Here is a 19,568-nt window from a genome sequence, read left to right as displayed (position 1 = left end):
GAGAAGTTTCAAGATACCACTGTTGGTCGTTTTGATGTAACTTAGGATTTAATTTTTGGCCTATTTCCTCTTTTGTCTGCTTGTCCCGCTCCACAATCCCCATTCAGTCCTTTTTTCTAGTTGACACAGTTCAGGGCCGGCTGTGGCCATGTGGTTTTAATTGGAAACTGTCTCTTTAAATTTCAAGGAGATCTGTGCGCATGCGTAGTAGAACCCTCCGAGGGTGGGGCTGGGGTGCCCACTAGCTCAGGCACCCCTATAGTCACCCGAATGGAGGTGCACAGACAGCAAGGGACCAATGAACAGATACCAAAAGAAAAGAATGTCCACACCTTTATCTCAGCGGTTCTGCCAGGTGCCTGAGGCCGCTCCGATCCTTTTTCCACGTGCTCTCACCCAAGATGGCGGCTCCTGGGGCAGCCAAGTGTCCCGGACTAGAAAGCAATAGATTTCTTGCTTCTGCCACAAATTCCCCCAACTGTGAGCCTTCCAACCTTCTAAGTATTCCTTTATATGTGGTTCAGAGTTCTGGGACCAGCCCCTGAGCCTGCTTGGTCGGGTATTCTGTGTTGTTGTTGGCGGAGCTCTCTGCTATATGACCACCCGATCCGCCACCTTGTTTGTTCCTCTCCTTCCATCTTCTTTTGATGCTTCCGGAATCATTCAATACTTTTCCCATTTTGTTAACTGTTGTCAAGTCAGTTCCTACTCACGTTGACTCTGTATAGGGTTTCTGAAGAGTGGCTGGTGACTTTCAACTGCCAAACTTGTGGTTTGCAGTCCAGTGCTGGTCCTACAGTGCCACACTAGGAATCCATTTTGCCCATTTTTGTGGTTGTTAAGAGCTATTGGTTGTGACTCATAACTACCCTGTATAGGATTTCCAAGGAGCAGCTGGTGTGATTCACAGTCCATTGCTTATTCTACGGGGTGACACCTGGAGTCCATCTTACCCACTGTTGTTGTTGTTAGGTGCCATCGGGTCGGTGCCTACTCAACCTTATACACATCAGAACAAAACACTGCCAGATCCTGGGTCAACCTCACTATTGTTGCCACGCTTGAGCCCATTAATGCTGCCAGTTTGCCTATCCACCCGCTGGGGGTCTTCTGTCAATATTTCAAGTCAAGCCTTGAATTTTTCTTCAGTTCTTTCAGCTTGAGCAATGCTGTGAGTGTTCTTCCCTTTGCTCCATCCATGTCATTAAAGTCAAGTCTTTGAGGAGGTAGCTTTTCCCCATTATAACCTAAGGGGCTCATCTCCTAGCACTATATCACACAATGCTCTACTGCTATTCTTAAGGCTCTCAGTGACTAACCATTAGAAAGTGATCTATCTCTCTCTTCCTGTCATCATGGGTGACCCTACCTATACTTAAAATACCAGTGGCATAGCTTCCAGCAACACACACACCACCACAGTGTGACAAACTGACAGACAAGTGAAGATTTGTGATTTATTTATCACATCAGTGGTACTTAACAACAACAACAACAACAGAGGGAGAGCTGGTTCTTACTTTATTTCTGTTTCCAACCTTTTAAGGAAGAACTCATTCTTCTTCCATGGTAGTTGCACCATTTTACAGCACTGTATGTGGGGTCCAGTCTCTTCACCCTCTCCAGCATTCAGTGTTTTCTGTTTTTATGAACTTTGCTATTAATGCTGGGATGAGATGATATCTCATTGTGATATTAATTTACAAGTCTCAAACGCCTAATGATCGCAAACATTTCTTCATACGTTTGTTGGCTGCCTGAATGTCTTCTTTAGTGAAATGTCTGTTCATGTCTTCTGACCATTTTTAAATCGATAATTACTTGTCTTTTTCTTGTTAAAGTAACCTATAAATTTAGAGCTTAGTCCCTTGTCTGATAGATCATTGCCATTTCTGTCTGCCCCTCCCTCCAATCTGTGGGTTTTCTTTTAACTCTTTTGGCGAGCTCTTTAGATGCACGTGTATCTCATTTTTAGGAGTCCCTAATCATCTAGTTTGTCTTCTACTGTTGGGGTGTTTCCAGGTATGTTTGATAGTCTATTTATGCCACTATCAGGGCCCCTAAGTTTGTCCCCATTTTTTCACTGATGATCTTTTTGGTTCTAAGTTTTCCATTTTGATCTTTGATCCAGCTTGAGTTCATTTGTTATATGGGATGAAATATGGGTCCTGTTTCAATTTTCTGCAAAAGGACAACCAGTTTTGCCAGTACTATTTGTTAAAGAGACTATCTTTCCCCCATTTCATGAGTTTCAGTCCTTGTCAAGGATCAACTATCCATAAGTGGACAGATTTACTTCTGCATTTTCAGTTCTGTTCTTTTGGTCTGTGTGTCTGCTGCTGTACCAGTATCAGGTTTTTATGACTACCGTGGCTGTGATAGGTTTTGAGATTGCCCTTGGGCGAACCTCAAGGTCAGCAGTTCAAAACTACCAGCTGCTCCGTGGGAGAAAGATGAGGCGTTCTGTTCCTGTAAAGATTTACAGCCTCGGAAACCACATACAGGGTCGCTATGAGTCGGAACCGACTCCACGGCACACAGCCACCACCATCCATCCCTCTTATGGGCCATTTCCTACACAAACCCCTATGCTTCCCCCATAAACCTCTCCCTACTTCCTGATACTCCCCAACCTCTTACCATCACATCTAGAGCATGTGTCTGCTCCTAGCCCTCCACTACGACAGGACTGGGTCTAACACACCTCTTTCTTTCATCCCAAATCTGATTCTTTACGAACTCCTTTCTTCATCCCTAACGTGTGCTGGACTCCTTCTTCCCTGGTCTCCCCTCCACCCCTGGGACCTTTCCACCTATATAGGACCTTAAGAAGTTGTCATCTCTCACAAACCCTCCCCGTGAGGTCCTTACAATTAACCTTCATACACACAAGATCCTCACTTCCTCGCCTATATCACTGAATCCCAAGTTGATATCTGCCCCATACCCACCAATAATCCTTGGACCCCCCACTACCATTTTCCCTTTTTCTATTGCCCTCTTAGCTCCTCTTTTTCCCCAAACTGCACATGTTCTTGGTCCAGGTGCCTAGCTGCTAGACCTTCACCTTCTACTTTGGCTTCTGCAGACATCAGGAGACTCTCTCGGCTTCACAAACCTGAGCTTCATCTCTGATTGTCCTACTCAGCTGGTCTGGCCTTTTCCCAGCACTGCCCCTTCTCCTTTGATGGTTTTCTACCTCTGACCCTCTTGTGGCTGTGAGCTGTCTCCTCCCCACCTCCACCTGTATCACTCCCATATGCAGGGTATCAGGATAGCAGAACAATCTGTTAGGTGTTTGAGAAACGTCTAGGGAGAAGTTTCATCTCTGGCTTTGTTCCTCCCCCCACAGCACTCCGCAGTCTTTGTTATAGCACCACAGTGACATCCCTGGATGGATCTGTGCAACCCCGATTCCACACTGAGGGGCATTTGGATGATAAGCTCTTCCTGTGCTATGACATTGAGAAAGGCCAGGCAGAGCCTTGTGGACCACGGACAGAAACCCAGCTGGCAGCTGAGACCTCAGAGACCAAAGACTTGACAGATGTAGGAGAGGTGCTGAGAATGACTCTGGCAGAAATCTTAAGCTCTCAGGGCCAGAAAAATGGTAAGAGTGGGAGGGGACAGCAGGGTGTAATAGGTTTGACACAGGAACAAAAAGGGGGACACCTGTCTCTTTCCACTGGATTTGGCTGGCCATGCGGGTGATGAGGTCTGTGGAAGTCAATCAGTAGGAGAGCAGGAAGGGGGCTTCTAAATTGGAGTTTCTCACCATGGGTGGGGGAGGCATATGGAGGATGGAGAATTGACTACTGGGGCCGGGGGGCAGGTTTGCATTCGTTCCAGGAGAAGCGGGGCTGTGAGATGAAGGAAGAAAACCTTTCCAGGGGCTTCTGGAATTACTCCTACGATGGGGAGCCCTTCCTCTCCTATGACCCAGAGAACCAGACATGGACAGCACAAAGGTTCTCGGCTTTGAAAATCATGAAGGAGTGGGATGCACACAGTGATAAACACAAGGATTACATTTACCGTGTGCAGGGATCTATTTGTAGAAAATTACAGAAATACTTAAAATCCGGCAAGAACTCCAAGGAGCAAACAGGTACTGACCTTGGGGCTGATCCTTCATTTCCCTCCCCTGCTGTACCCTGGGTCCCCTTCACTCTGCATTACCTGGCAGAGACCTTGCCTGTTCTGTGGGATCTATGTATGTTCTGTTGACACACTGTATTCCGAGTTCTCAGTCTTGCTAAAATCTCTGGTAAAGACACACATATGGCTGAGGAATGATCTGTCCAGTGTCAACATCCAGGAAAGCAGGGGACCCACAGACAGGAAACTGAACTTGGAAGTGGCCTGTTAGGTGGGGAGGCCCTGGGCCTGCCCTCATCTGACTCCCTGCCTTCCTCAGCCTAGTGAGTTCCTCTTAGCTCCCATGACCCACGAGCCCGGACCCTTCCCCAGTGAAGCCCCATCCTCCTGCCAGTTTTAGGGATTGGGACTCCATGGTCCCAAACAGACTTGTGAGCAGTATTCAACCAGAGGTCCAGGAGATGAAAGTGGCTCAGCCCAGAGCAGGAAACATGGAGAATACCTGCCCCGTTCTGTCTCTCTTACACTTGGAGGCAGGACTTGGCCATGTGCCTTACCTGTTCTGCCCTCCCCCCTTCCAGTGCCCCCAGCAGTGAATGTAACCTGCACCAAGGCCATAGAGGGCAACACCACCCTGAATTGCTGTGCTTCTGGCTTCTATCCTCCGAAAATTTCATTGACCTGGCTTCAGGATGGGGAACCTATGAACCAGTACTCCCAAGACTTCTCTGATGGGAATGGGACCTGTATGTCCATAACGGTTCCCCAAGGACAGGAACAGAGATACCGCTGCCACTTGGAACACAACCAGAAGAACAGTACATACTGTGTCACCTGTGGTAAGCAAAGATGATCCTGGGGGTGACCCTGACCCAGAGTGAGGGAAAGGAAGGCATGCATGTCTGGGGCCGGGTGTATAATAAGTTTGTTTTTCAGAAGAGACTTCAGTGCAAAAGATGTCATTGGCGGCCATTGGTATTGTTATTGCTGCTTTTGCCATTGTTGCCATTACCATTGTCTATCTCACTTGGTGTAAAAACAAGAAGAAAACATCAGCTGTGGAAAGCCCAGGTAAGAAAGCTGTGCCCAGTCAGTGGCTGTGGGGAGGGGCTCTGCTGGGAAGTGGGACCCACTTCCTTCTGCACAAGTGGAGGTGGACAAGACACATCTCTCTCTAATCAGAGAGTAACAGGAGATGAAAGTTGGGGGTGTCAGGGAAGGAAGTTGGGATCCACATCCCCATCAACCCCCTTCAGTTCTGCTCATAGCCAGGACCAGGCTGAGGCCCTCTAATGTCCAGCCTGGGCCTTTGTTACCTGTGGGGGGGGGATTGTTGAGGGAGAGGCTCAGGCTGCTCTCTGCACTCTCCCCATTCTCTCTCCATCTCTCAGGCCCCCAAGGCTGGGCCAGATGGGATGTGTGGGGAATCATGGCCTGACTGACAAGGCCCTGGGAGGCTATGGAATCAGAGGGAACAAATAGTATGAGTTTGTGGTCTGGTGGGACAGAGGGTGATTAAAGCTCACAGGAAGATGGGTGAGATGTGATGACTCTAGTCTTGGTCTGGCTCACTTTTCCTTAACTTCTCTAATCCTCATGAAAAAAAACAAGAATAAGACTCCTGTGCTAAACCCTAAACTTCCTGCCTAAAGCCCCCTGGGGAGCCTCTACTTAAAAGACACAAATGGGCTCCTTCCCTGAGACCTGGGTTTGGTTTCCGTGAAGCCCTAGCCTGTGCTACTTTCAAGTCACCATCACCCTTGTTCATAGTTTTGGTGCTTCCTTGTGTATGAATGGAGAGGAGAGGAGCAGATGTGGACCCTGGTCTTGTCCTACTTCTCAGGGCTTCCTGTCCATCCTTCTGGGGAACAGTCCATGGGGACTTTGGGTCTGTGTTATATGAGCTCTCCTGTCCTCCCTGGGGTCACTGTTTTGTATATATGGATTAAGGTATGGCCAAAATGCTAATCAAGTTGCTTGAGGAAAGAGGAAAAGAGAAAACAGCTTTTTGTTTCAGTCCAAAACCAACGCAATTCATGAAACTGTAAGAAGGTGGGGTGTGTGGGAGATGGGGTCATTTTAGCTATATCCTGGTATTGCACTGTATGGTAAGCATTGGATTGCTCATCAGAAATCCTATACAGTCTCTAGAAGTCAGAACTGACATGATGATACTTAATAACAACAACAATAATCATTTCTGTTAGAGGTGCCCTGGTGGCACATGGGGCTGCTAAGGAAAAGGTCAATGGTTCAAACCCACCAGCTCTCAGCTGCTCTGTGGGAGAAACTCACTGGCAGTGGGTTTTTTATTTTAATTTTTAAACTTTTTATTGTGAATTGAGTGAAGAGTTATAGAGCAGATCATCAGGTTTACATTCAACAAATCATATAATTCATTTCGTTACAATGATTGCAACCACTCCATGTACCATCAGTTAACAGCATTTACCTCTATTCACTTTAACACTTGGATTCCTCCCTGTGTCTCCCACTCCCTTCATCTTTCCTCTGCCAAGCTCTCTCTTATTGTACATTGTCTTCCCTGTCATCCCAGTTAACCTATGTCTACCCTCTAGCTCTGGTAGTGTAGTGGTTACGAATCGGGTAGCGATCCTTAAGGTCTGCAGATCGAAACTACCAGCACGCTTCGTGGGAGAACGATGAGGCTTTCTACTCCCGTCAAGATTTACAGCCTTGGAAACCCTGTACAGGGTCGCTATGGATCGGAATCGACTTGACGGCACTTAACAACAACAACCCTCTAGCCAGTTAATTTTCCCTTCCCTCCCATCCCTGGCTACCATCATAGAATGTTTCTTTTAGCAAGAAAACGTATTCTTATCTTTTTACAACAATGTCTCAACAATATTTATCTTTTTGTGATTGACTAATATCACTCAGCATAATGTCCTCCAGGTTCATCCATGTTATGAAGTGTTTCCGCAGGGTGGCTTTTTTTTTTCTCTCTCTTATTTTTATTCCGCTTTATGTGATCAACAGGAGGGAGATGCTGACAGCAGAGACTTCTTCTTGAAGATCATTTTTTTACAGTTTGCCCCTCATTCCTAGGCAGCCTTGGACAGTGAATCTTCTCTTCCATTGCTAAGGGATCCATCCATGTTGCAGGGAGGTGGGGGTAGCCCGTGTCTATCGTTGTACTGCTCTTACATGCAGCTCTGATTTCTTAGGGGGGGGAAGGGGAGGTGGAGGGTTGTCTCCATATCTATGAGACATTTGTTGGGAGAAAGCTGTGACAGTCATGTCCTACTTTCTCAAAATTCCTGCTTTAAATTTTGATGTCCAATAACAAATGTTATGAATTTACTGTTGTTATGTGCTAACGAGTCGGTACCGACTCATAGCACCCTTATGCACAGCAGAACGAAACACTGACTGATCCTGAGCAACCTGATTATCGTTGCCATGCTTGAACCCATTGATACTGCCACTTTACTAGGAAGTCTTAATAGGAGTTCCTGCAAAACTGATCTCCAACACATTTGAAGTGAAGCAGACTTCATGTGTGGAGATCCCTGTCTCCGATGTTTCCATAAGGAAGGTGGTGTGTGTGACAGTGAAATTCCAGGGTGCAAACACAGCCTCAGGTGGAAGAGACTAAAGAGTCCCTTCTTTTGCATTGAGGGAATGGTGTTTGCTGGTCAGATCCTTTCAAGGAAGGAACCTGTTGGGGGGAAGGGCAAGAAATCCTGGCTGCCTCAGGTGAGCATTGTACAAGCAAAATGGTCAACAACAAGGAAGGCCTGAGTGCAGCTGAGAGCCAGTTTGATGCAGAGGTTCAGGGGAAGACAGAGTCTCCTTGAGCAGAGTGTGCCCCCAGGTCAAGCAGATAGAATTCCTGAGGAAGCCATGTTTTCTTAAATGCGCTGTTGGTGCTGCTGAGCTTTTTCTTTCTAGAAGCTACTGGCTCAGGAGGTGGGTAGTTGCAGGGGGTGGAGAGGGGCTAAGCTACAGATGGAGGTCAGTATTTGCACTTGAGTTGGGCCATGAGGTGGGACAGCACTGCTACACTCACGTTTATGACCTTAAGGAAGCTGCAGAATTGTGTGTGACCCGTGTCAAGGTTTAGAAGAAAAGGAGTTCAGGGCCTCATTTTGGGGGTCTCTCACTCTGTTGAGGGATGAGTTGGGGCTTGAGAGGAGGAAAGGCACTTGGTAATGTTGTTATAGTGCTGGCTAGATTCTAGCAAGTGCTGGAAAAGTGGATATGAAGTAGCAGGGAGTGGGTGCATCATCTTTCCAGAGGACAAGGTAGAATCCTGCTTTAGAGAGACTGAGCACGATCCCTAAGGACCAAACTTCTGCAAATCTTGAACACTCACTGGTTTGTCCTGATGGGTTTTCCTTTTCCCTTCATCTCTAGAGCAAGAGGCGCTATCGGATGGACACCAGATGGAAAGTGCAAATCACAATGGTACTCTGCTGTCGGCTCCTAATTACACCGATTCACCTGGGGGAATATAGACTTTAGTAATTATTATAATAATTTATTATTATTATTAATTATTATCATTATTTTAATAAATTATTATAACAAATTATTGTTCTTTGTTATTGAGTCTATTCTGACACATGGCAATCCCATGTATCCAGAGTAGCTCTGTTCTATAGCATTTCTAAGACTCTATGTGGAGCATTTCAGAAGTGCATCATTCACCCTGTCTTCTGAGGTGTCTCTGAGTGAGTTCAAAGTGCCAACGTTGTGGATAGTAGTTGAGCTGTTTTGTTCATAGTTTCTCTTTCTGTTATTGCTCCTTCTCAGCAGCCTATTACAGGCTACTCTGAACCCTGAGTACTCTTACTCCTGATCACACTCATGCATTAATTTGTACCATGTCTATGTGATTCTCTCGTGAATGTTTAAGTGTTCTTTTTTTTAAAAAATGTTTTTTACGTGGGAGAACATTAGTTTTACATTCATCCTATCGTATATCATCTCATTGCCATGATTACACTCCCCTCCGTGCATCATCAACCAACTGAAGGGTATACCCTATAAGCACACAGGCCCTCTCCCTCTCTGCATCTAAAGTCCTGCTGCTTTATCTTTCCATGTCATTGTCTCTGCCTCCATCTCAGGCATCACTGCTTCTCTGGGTAGGGTCCTGCTCTCCACTCTTCTCCCTTGATGGTCCCAGGGACCTCTGCTCCTAGACTGAAAAGTCAATCAATCCCCTCCTTGCTACAAAACATCTACCTTTACATTTCCAACCCTCACAATCAGTCCTGATAACAATTATTCACTATTGTATCACAAGAGACCCATCAGCATTTCTTTTCATCAGCCTGCCTAGTCAGATTGGATACTACTCAGTGGAGATTTTACCTTCCTCCAGGCCCTCTAGATCTAGGTTTCCCTTGAAAGCTTGTAAGCCAGTCACTTCTTGCCTTTGTAGCCCCCACCACCACCAACATTTTAGGTAACCAATGTCTAAGTTGCCCATCCCTGTCTACTCTGTGTGTGTAGGGGGTGGGAATGATTCTTGCTGTAAAAAATAAGTGTTCTTTAAATATACAAACTTGCTTCTGTGTTTTACTTCCTATTCCTGGGAGGGAGCAGAGTGTGGTGTTTAGGAAGAAGAGATATGTCTCAATTCCTTGACACAGCACTGAGAAATCCCCCTTCCCCTTCAATGACAGAATCACTGCAAAGCAGAAAGGGTTGGGATAGGATAGATGGGCTATTCTGGGGCCAAAATTGGGGAATTGTCCTTTGGGGGGAAAGGGAGCATCACATGTTGGAGCCCTCATGTGATGGAGCAGAGCTGTGTGATCTCAGGGGAGAGGGATGCCCTGATTTTGAAAAGTAGAGTCACTGTGTTTCTGGGGTGACTGAAATGGTTGGGGAGATGTGGGTTGAGTTAGGGAAAGAACAAATGGGCACAGAATGTGGGTCAGAAAATCGGGCATCACAATGTCTCCTACCATCAGTGCAGAGAAATTTAAGCAAGGGAAATGGAGGTGAGGTGTTCCCCCACCTATTGCTCAGTTCTTCCTGACCCCTGGTCTGGGCCACAAGGAAAGGTGAGGCTTTTCATGTCTAGGGCACCCCTAGCTGCACCCAGGTAAGGCAATGGAAGCAGAGTCTGAGAGGATCTCTCCCAATCTGACTTCGGACAGAGGAGGGAGCCTGGAGTTGATGTCATTCACAGATTTGTGAAGTGGTTCATTGAATGTTGTTCATTGAAGAATTCTTACATTTAGCCAGACCTCAAGGGTCATTGTATACTTACAAGGAGTGCTGGCAGCGTTATAGAAAAAGCACCGAACTTCCAATCACAAGGTCAGCAGTTCAAAGTCACCAGCTGCTCCTCAGGAGAAAGCTGCGACATTCTACTTCCATAAAGATCTACAGCCTTGGAAATCTTACACAGGATTGCTACAAGTGGGAACCCACTCAACAGCACATAACAACAACAAGGAAGAACATTTAGTATGGCTATTATTCACATTGGAGTCATGGTGTGGTGCGGTGGGATAAAGTACCTTGAGCCGCAAGGTCCACAGTTCAAACTGACTCCTTCAAAACCTATATAGGGTCGCTATGAATCGGAACTGACTCCATGGCACTTAAACAACAAGGGTCATTGCTTATACTCAATCATCATTAAACATAATGTTTTCATACTTATTCAATGTTTTGTTTTCATTTTAATCAAAGTTTGATTGCCCATATTTTAAAGAGTCACATATTTGTTCAATAATTTCTCCTGAAAAATTCTCCTTTCTGCCTGCTCTCAATATCTCCCTTCCTAGAGTGTTTGCTGCTTCCTCCTAGTTCTTTGCATAGTGCCTGGGATCTTTAACCCTTGAAAGTGGCCATCAAAGACACCACAATGGTCTGTCTTTACCTGGAGCAACACAGGAAGAGAAAGACTCAGGAACAGAAGGAAGGCGCCCTGCTGTGGTGCTATAGGATAAACACTGGACTGCTAACTGCAAGGCCAATGGTTCAAACCCACCAGTTGCTACTTGGAAACCCTATACAAGGTCACTATGAGTCAGAAATGACTAGATGGTACTTAACAACAACAACATAGAATGTGTGAAGTCTTGGTGTGGTAGGTAGGATAAGAACTGGACTGCGTACTACAAGTTTGGAGGTTCAAACTCACCATCTGCTCCTTGGAAACCCTATATAGAGTCACTATGAATTGGGGAAACTGAAGAAAACATCCAAGCCTCGACTTTTGTTATTGAAAAATTCTCTGGGCAAATTATTGAATGATGCAGAAAGCATCAAGAGAAGATAGAAGGAATACACAGAGTCACTGTACCAAAAGGAAATGGTTCATGTTCAACTGTTTCAAGAGGTAGCATATGATCAAGAGCCAATGATATTGAGGGAGGAAGTCCAAGGTGCATTGAAGGAATTGGCAAAGAACAAGGCACCAGGAATTGATGGAATAAAAATTGAAATCTTTCAAAAAAGTGAGACGGCACAGGAAGCACTCACACATCTCTGCCAAGAAATTTGGAAGACAACTATCTGTGCCCATTCCAAAGAGAAGTGACCCAACAGAATGCAGAAATCATCAGACAATCTCTTTGCTATCCCAGCGAGTAACATTTTGCTAAAGGTAATACAGAAATGGCTGCAATCATACATTGACAGAGATCTTCCAGAGGTTCAAGCTGGATTCAGATGAGGCCATGGAATGAGGGATATTATTGCTGATGTCCGATGGATCTTGGCTGAAAGCAGAGAATATCAGAAAGATGTTTACCTGTGCTTTATTGACTACTCAAAGGCTTTCAATTGTTTGGATCATGACAAGCTATGGACAACATTGTGAAGTATGGGTATTCCGGAACACTTAATTGTGCTCATGAGGAATCTGTATATGGACCAAGAGGCAGTTGTTTGAACAGAACATGGGAACAATGAATGTTTTAAAATTAAGAAAGGTGTGCGACAAGGTTGTATTCTTTCACCATATTTATTCAACCTGTATGCTGAGCAAATAATACGAGAAGCTGGGCTCTACGCTATATACGAGGAGCTCTGGTAGCGTAATGGTTATGAATCGGGCTGCTAACCTGAAGGTGGCAGTTGGAAACTACAAGCGGTTCCGGGGGAGAAAGATGAGGCATTCTGCTCCCGTAAAGATTTACAGCCTCGGAAACTCTGGGCAGGTTCACTATGAGTCGGAACTGACTCCTCGGGTACTTAACGACAACATATGGGTGTAAGTGTGTCTGTGGGTTTAATTAGGGGTTTCCCCCACCTCTCCATCGCTCTGCTAATCTCCTAGAAGGTAAAGCTCTTTTGAATTTCTTTTATTCCCTCCTGGAAGGAAGGTGGCTGAGTCTTTTCCTTCACCAGGTGAAGCTGAAGCGTCTCCTAGATTCTGTTTCAGACACATTGTCATTGCTCAAAGGAGCCCTAGTGGCCCTGTAGGATAGGCACTGGAGTACAAGGTCAGCCGTTCAAATCCACCACCGCTTGGAGAAATGAGGTTTTCAGCTCTTGAAAAGTCTTAGAAACCATCTATAGGATCCGAAGGAGTAGAAATCGACTCCATGACAGTGGATTTGGTTTGGGGACTTTGGGGGCCAGTGCCCGAGGAAGAGTCCAAATCCTGAGTTCAAAACTTAAGTTTGTTTTGCAACGTCGCTCTGTCGCGTGTGCCTGCAAAGATCTTGCGTTTCTTTCTACTTTGGCCAGTGCCTTTTAGATCTCTATCTACTCCGCTCGAAGCAATCCTTTAAAAAACACTTTTAAGGGTCCGAGCGGAGTGTGGCTGCAGCGGCGGCGTGGAGATCTGGGTTCCGGGTGAGGAGTCGCTACTTGGGGGGAAGGAGGCGGAGTAGGAAGGGAGAAGCGGAGCGCCCGCCAGAGGACGGAAGGAGGCGAAGCCGAACGACACTGGGAGCCGGCCCAGCGGCTGCGGAACGAGAGCCCAGCGCACTGAGGCAGGGAGGCCGCGAGCCCGCCCGCCTCTGCGCCTCCTGCTGTGCCCGCCCTCGCCCCGCCCGCTCGCCGCCTCCCCTACCCGAGGTCAGCAGGCAGCCTCAACATCGCCCGGGACCCGGGACGGCTCAGAGATGCCGGGCAGATTGTGGAACTAACTGCACGAGACGGAGGTGGAGACCATCCAGTGGAGACCAACTACGGTGGTGGGCACGCCGGCCACAAACACCCACCACCGCCCGCCCACGATCGAGCTGCAGCCACTCATCCCCGACGACCAGGAGGTGATCCTGGAGCAGAAGCGCGAGGAGGTGGTGGGCGGCGACGACTCGGAGGACCAGATGGTGATCAGAGCGCCGGTGCCGGCCCGCAGCAATAATGATGCGCGTCAGAAGCGGCGGCTGGTGGTGGCCTCATCTCGAAGGGCAACGGCTTGGAGAGTTATTTGGGCGGTAGGGCCGTGGTGGCGTCTACCCAGCTAATAAGAAGTGGGAGCAGAAGCAGGTGCCGATCAAGATGCTAGAGGGCTAGTTCTCCGTCACCGTGTGGTCGTCAGATGAAAAAAAGAGATCTTGACCACGAGACGGTGACTGAAGAGCAGCTTATTGGAGAGAACTCCCCTCCCGACGATTCAGAGTACATGACGGGAGGGATCTTTTCAGAACACAAACATCTGGCAGAATTTACTAAAATGAAGCCAAGAAAAATTACAGAAGATGGTGCTGCCAGGAAGGACAATAACGAATCCTTATAAAGGCTGCACAAAGATGTTCCGGGACAACTCCTCCTTGAGGAAGCATCGGCACACCCACGCCCCAAGGCCACGTCTGTGCAGAATACGGCAAAGCTTTTGTTGAGAGCCCAGATCTAAAACCGCAATGAGTTATAATGAAAAAAGCCCTTTCGGTGTGCATTCGACAGCTGTGGGCAGTGCTTCGCACTCACTTACGAATCCACACTGGAGGCAGGTCCTATGTGTGCTCTTCGAAAGTTGTAACAAGAAGTTTGCTCAGTCAACTAACCTGAAGTCACATCTTGAACACATGCCAAAAACGACCAGGAAGAGAGGAGAGAAGCCCCGTTCTCAGTCTCGGGAAGCCTCTTGAACAACTGTGGTTGGAAATGCAAACGCTTCTCCTTTGTATATTGTTTCTAGGAAAGAATTTTTGAAATGAATCCTACACACCTAAGGGACAAGCTTTGATAAAGTAGCAAAAAATTTTAAAAACAAACTTTAATAGAATGGCATTGCTAAAATGCTCTATCTTGCTCTGCAATCTCATTTCAAAACCATGGTGTTTTTGTAAAGTGTGATCTCACCAGGAGGACAATTCAAAAACTTCTCATCAAAAGGCAATACTTTATACAACAGTGCTCAAAATGGGACTTCTTTTCACATTCTTGTAAATAAGAAACTCACCTGTTGCTTACAATTATTTTTATTTTGTATTTTCCAAGTGTGCATATTGTACACTTTGGGGGCATATACATAGTAATGCTGTTGTTAAGTGCCATCAAGTCGGTTCCCACTCATAGACTCATAGTGACCTTGTATAGGGTTTATGAGAAGCAGCTGGTAAATTTGAGCCAACGACTTTACAGTTCAAACTAACTTTGCTGTCCATGGCATTAACCCACAGCACCACACCAGGATTATGGATGATTTTTCGGGACATTGATAACTTTGCTTGCAGTAGGTTTTCTTTAAAAGAATGGACAGTTGCATGCATACTCCAAAAGTTATTTTCCTGCACCAAAAAAAAAAAAAAAAAAGCTATGCATAGGTTTTGTTTGTTATCTTAATGTTGGTTGTATTCTTTGATGTTAACACATATAATTGCATCTTATAGCTGTATTGAATCATGTAGTATCAAATTTTAGATGTAATTTAATAGTGTTAATCAATTTAAACACATTTTAGTCCATTTTTTTCCCCAAAAAACCACTGCCAGATGCTGATATTGAGTGTAATTTCTTTGCCTGTTCAGTTACAGAAACTGGTGTGCTCAGTTGTAGAATGTATTATACCGTTTAGCACCTAATGTGTACATCCCATGTAGCAAAAAGGACCACAATAAACCTGCGATCCTGAAGCAAGAGTATAGCAGAACAATAAAAAAAAATTTTTTTAAGATTAAGTGCTATGAAAATGCTAAGGATTTTTTTTAAAGGTTTTTGTCTTGGGTTTAATTAATATTTTGTTTATTAAAATCTATAATTTATTGGGTGTGGGCTTAGTTTACTATCATTTGGAAACTGAAGTATTCTTTTTCCACCAAAACCAAAGTTACAATAAAATCCCAACATTTCAGAGATCATGAAAATTACCAGGTCCTTCCACTTTCTAGAGATCACACAGATAACGGTTTTGTAAAGAATCTTCCATTAATAAATGTCATTTATAAATGTTTACTTATAAATTTCTATTACACAAGTGATCTTAGCAGGATGAATAAGTAGAGCACATCATTTCGTAGCAATATGTTAATTCCCATCTAACTCCTCATAACGACCACAGAGAGTTTTATCATGTGTCATTTTCTTAGGGAGATAATGGAAATTTTCTCGATTTTCACAAAATGAGCTATATCTTTATCCGTTTGGAGATAAAGAGATCAAACAGCTGTGGCAAAAGTCAACTAGAGAATTAAAAAAAGCAGAAATTTTCAAATTATATCTTTGATTTCTAATTGAAAATGAGCAGTTTATTTTATTTTGAATGTAGGCAGAAAGCCACAGTAGTATTAGCCTTATTCCTAACTTTGTCCTGGTGTGGTGCCATAAGATAAGCACTAGACCTCTAGGTTGGTTCGAACCATGATTCAAACTCACCAGCAGCCCCTAGGAAACCCTGTACAAGGTCTCTAAGAGTCGGAACTCAGTGGCACTTAACAACACAAGACACCACAGACATTTTCTCAACCCAAGAAGAGAGAAAAGCTTGAGATAAGCAAGAGAGTAAAGGAAGCACTCACTCTTTGGGTCTTGTAAGTTCAGTGTGGGGGAGGGTGCTTGCGCCTACTTCAGTTTTGTGCCCAGAATACCTGGCTTGCCTCACCCTCTTCCCAATCTGAGGAGTCAAGAGGCATTTGTGTTTATCATACTTTTAAATTATGGTGCTTGCTGGGGTTCTTGTCAGATTTTATGATGTGCCAATACGGAAGAAAAAATTTATCTACAAGATTTTCATTCTGAATGATTTATTGTATTTTAATGTCAATCACATACAAGATCCAAACTAGGATCTTGGGTTTGAAAATTTATTACTAATAGCAGAACTTAACCAGCTTTAAATGGGTGAGTAAAACAAAAATGGATTTTCATAAATACTGTATAACATCATTGGTACACAAAATAATTGATTGGTACACTGGAAAATAAGATAAAATTTTTATTGAAAAATGTTTTATTTGATATTGTAATCATGGCAAAATAAAAACTTTGTTGGACATCCTTACAATGATTTTATGCTTAATATAGTTTTTAAAATAAAATATACCAACAACAGCAACTCAAAAGATGAGATCAGAAACTCAGGAGACAGTGAGTTTACGTTAATGGGGGAGGAGCAACTAGGAAAAGGAGGATGAAGATGGTTGTACAACTTGAGAAATGTAAACACTCATCGAAATGTACATGTAGAAATCGTTGGATTCGTGTATATTCTGCTGCTGCTGTGTATGTTCTCAACAACAACAAAAAAGAAAAGTTCTAGAAAGGTAGGTAGACAAATGATACTCGGGAGAGTTTCTAAGGGGAGAACTCTGGGGAATCTTGGCGAAGGAAAGAACCCATGTGGAAAGTCGAGTTTAGTATTAGGAGATGCAGAGAGGGTAGGAGTGATAGACCATTCCCAGTCCTGTAATCTCTACTCTTTATTCCATTTTTTGTTTTGTTCTCTATCCCTTCTTTTTATTCCTTCCTCTCTTCCCTCTCTCTAACAGCTCCCCTTTTTCTATACTTCCCCCGACTCCGTCTTCCCCTCTTTCCATTCCATCCCTGCTGTGCACTCTCACTCTCTAGCCAGCTCAGAAAGAAAGGACTGAAAGATGCTCACCAGGTGATTTTTGTAATTGTAAAGTGCTATTCAAAACCAAACCAAACAAACATACCGAAAACCCCAGTTGCGGTCTAGTGGACTCAGACTCAAGGCAATTCCATGTATGTCAGAGTAGAACTATGCTTCATAAGGAGGGACCAGTCGCTGGAGGAGGATATCATGTCTGGTAAGGTGGAGGGTCAGAGAAAAAGAGCAAGACCCGCAGCGAGATGGATTGGCCAAGTGGCATCATCAGTGGCAACAATAGTGAGGTTTTGCGGTAGTGACTCAATGGCACCTAACAATAACAATTTGATTTGGGGGGGGTGTAGATCGATCAGGCCTTTCTCCCAGGTACCTCTGGGTAGATTGGACTATTAGACCTTTAGGTTTGCAGAGAGCTACTTTGCACCACTCAGGCACTGCATTGTTGTTAAGTGCCGTCAAGTCAGTTCCAACTAGTTAGTTCCAATACACAGAGACCCTGTATAGGGTTTCTGAGGAGCGGTTGGTGAGTTTGAACCACCGACATCGTAATTCAAACTGACTTTGCAGTCCTGTACATTAACCCACAACACCACACCAGGACTCCAGGCACTGCATAAAGCCCCACTATTACCGTATCTTTTCAGTGAAAATCTGACCAGTCTGATGGAAATTACACTCAGGATCTAGATTAGGATTCTCACTGAAGATGGCGGAGTCCTCAGTGAATGTTCCCTGGGACCTTAATTGCTGCTCTTTGACCAGGTTTCCATCACAGGCACTTTCTTTTCAGGAATTATGCGAGGGTGCAGGAAATGCTTTTAGATCTTCTAAATTAAGGAGCTCTGGTAACCTTGTTGTTAAGTTGTTAAGTGCCGTCGAGTCAGTTCCGACCCATAGCGACCCTGTACAGGGTTTCCGAGGGTGTAAATCCTTACGGGAGTAGAAAGCCTCATCTTTCTCCCGCGGAGCGTACCAATCGGCTGCTAACCTCAAGGTCGGCAGTTTGAAACTACCAGCCATTATGCAGGAGAAAGATGAGGATTTCTGCTCCCATAAAGATTTAGTTGTTGTTGTTGTTGTTGTTAGGTGCCATTGAATCAGTACCAACTCATAGCGATCCTGGGCCTGATCCTGGGCCAACCTCACTATTGTTGCCTGTAAAGATTTACAGCCTTGGAAACCCCATGCAGAGTCGCTATGAGTCAGAACTGACGCCACGGTACTTAACAACATTTAAGCATTTCTCTAGCCAACCACTTCACAATCCACCAGGATGCTTGGGTCAAAAAAAACGAGGCCAGAGTTCCCTTCAGATCCACGGAGTCAGAATTTCTTCTAAATCAGGCAGGGCTGCATTTTCTCACCTGGCACGCAAATCTGCTCAGGAAAATAATGCTTGAGGACCCAAAACTAAAAAGCAGCTCACCTTCTTCCCCTCCACCCAGTGTTGTTTATATGCCAATCAACCATTTTTATTGTCTTTAGAGCAGGGTGGGGATAATGCGTGATCTTTATTCCTCCTCCACGCCTGTAGACTAACCCAACCCAAGACCTGCCTTGAAGTTTGAAATAAAACCTTCTCCTGGATTCCTGATGTTCCTTTATGAGAATGCAGACATACTGACTAATGTCAGGAAATTTGACACCAGTTCTGATAAGTAACTTCTGCAGGGAATTCGGCACCACAATCATGATTGTGAATTCAGGGACCCAAAGGCAAGGTTGGAGGGAGACAAAATAGTTGATGGGGTAGAGCAGAAGTAGCTGGAGGTCAAAGAGAAAAACTTTGTATAGGGACAGAGCAGCCAGACCTGGACCTTGGGGATACCATCAGTTCCCACCCTAGAAAGGGTCAGATTGGCTCCAACTCTAGCTGCAATCATGTTGAAATGCCTTCCTCCATCCCTGTTGTTGTTGTTGTTGTGTGCCATCGAGTCGGTTCCGACCCATAGCGACCCTGTATAGGGTTTCCAAGGGTGTAAATCTTTACGGGAGTAGAAAGCCTCATCTTTCTCCCGCGGAGCAGCTGGTAGTTTCGAACCGCTGACCTTAAGGTTCGCAGCCCGATTCGTAACCACTACGCTACCAGAGCTCCTCCATCCCTAGCATACTATTAAATTGTTGTTGTTTGCTGTTAGCTAAGGATTTTGTGTGTGTGGAGAGGTGGGCTTGAGAGAGATAGTTTGTTGGAATAATCACTCCTATAAAATTCCTGAAGGAGATATTAAAACTATATTGTGCCATGAATTTAATTGTGTCCCCCCAACCCCAGCCCTCAAAAAAAAAAACATGTTGTAAATCCTATGGATGCAGTCCCATTGGGAATAGAGTTTTCTTTATTGTGGTAATGAAACCATATCAGTGTAATGTGTATTTGAAGCCAATTACTTTTGAGATATAAAGGAACAGATTAGACATAGAAGCAACTAAGTACAAATGAGGAAAAGATAGAGGCCACATGGAGGTCACCAAAGAACACTGAAAACACTAGAGAAGTTGAGAGCATTTT

The 19,568-nt window shown here is 44.9% G+C and overlaps 1 protein-coding gene across 1 annotated transcript in view; it reads left to right on the top strand.

The window, feature by feature from the left end:
• The window catches only part of MICB (MHC class I polypeptide-related sequence B), a 17,318-nt gene extending 3,804 nt beyond the window's left edge, over positions 1 to 13,514 (top strand). The window contains exons 2-6 of the mRNA XM_006875674.1: positions 3,353 to 3,610; positions 3,833 to 4,108; positions 4,680 to 4,937; positions 12,845 to 13,119; positions 13,221 to 13,514. Coding sequence (XP_006875736.1) covers positions 3,353 to 3,610; positions 3,833 to 4,108; positions 4,680 to 4,937; positions 12,845 to 13,119; positions 13,221 to 13,514 — 1,361 coding nt within the window. The remainder of the gene's footprint in view (positions 1 to 3,352; positions 3,611 to 3,832; positions 4,109 to 4,679; positions 4,938 to 12,844; positions 13,120 to 13,220) is intronic.
• The last annotated feature ends 6,054 nt before the right edge of the window (positions 13,515 to 19,568 follow it).

Source organism: Chrysochloris asiatica, unplaced genomic scaffold, assembly GCF_000296735.1.
Source record: "Chrysochloris asiatica unplaced genomic scaffold, ChrAsi1.0 scaffold00333, whole genome shotgun sequence".
Lineage (NCBI taxonomy): Eukaryota > Metazoa > Chordata > Mammalia > Afrosoricida > Chrysochloridae > Chrysochloris > Chrysochloris asiatica.
This window is presented reverse-complemented; position numbering and strand designations above follow the sequence as displayed.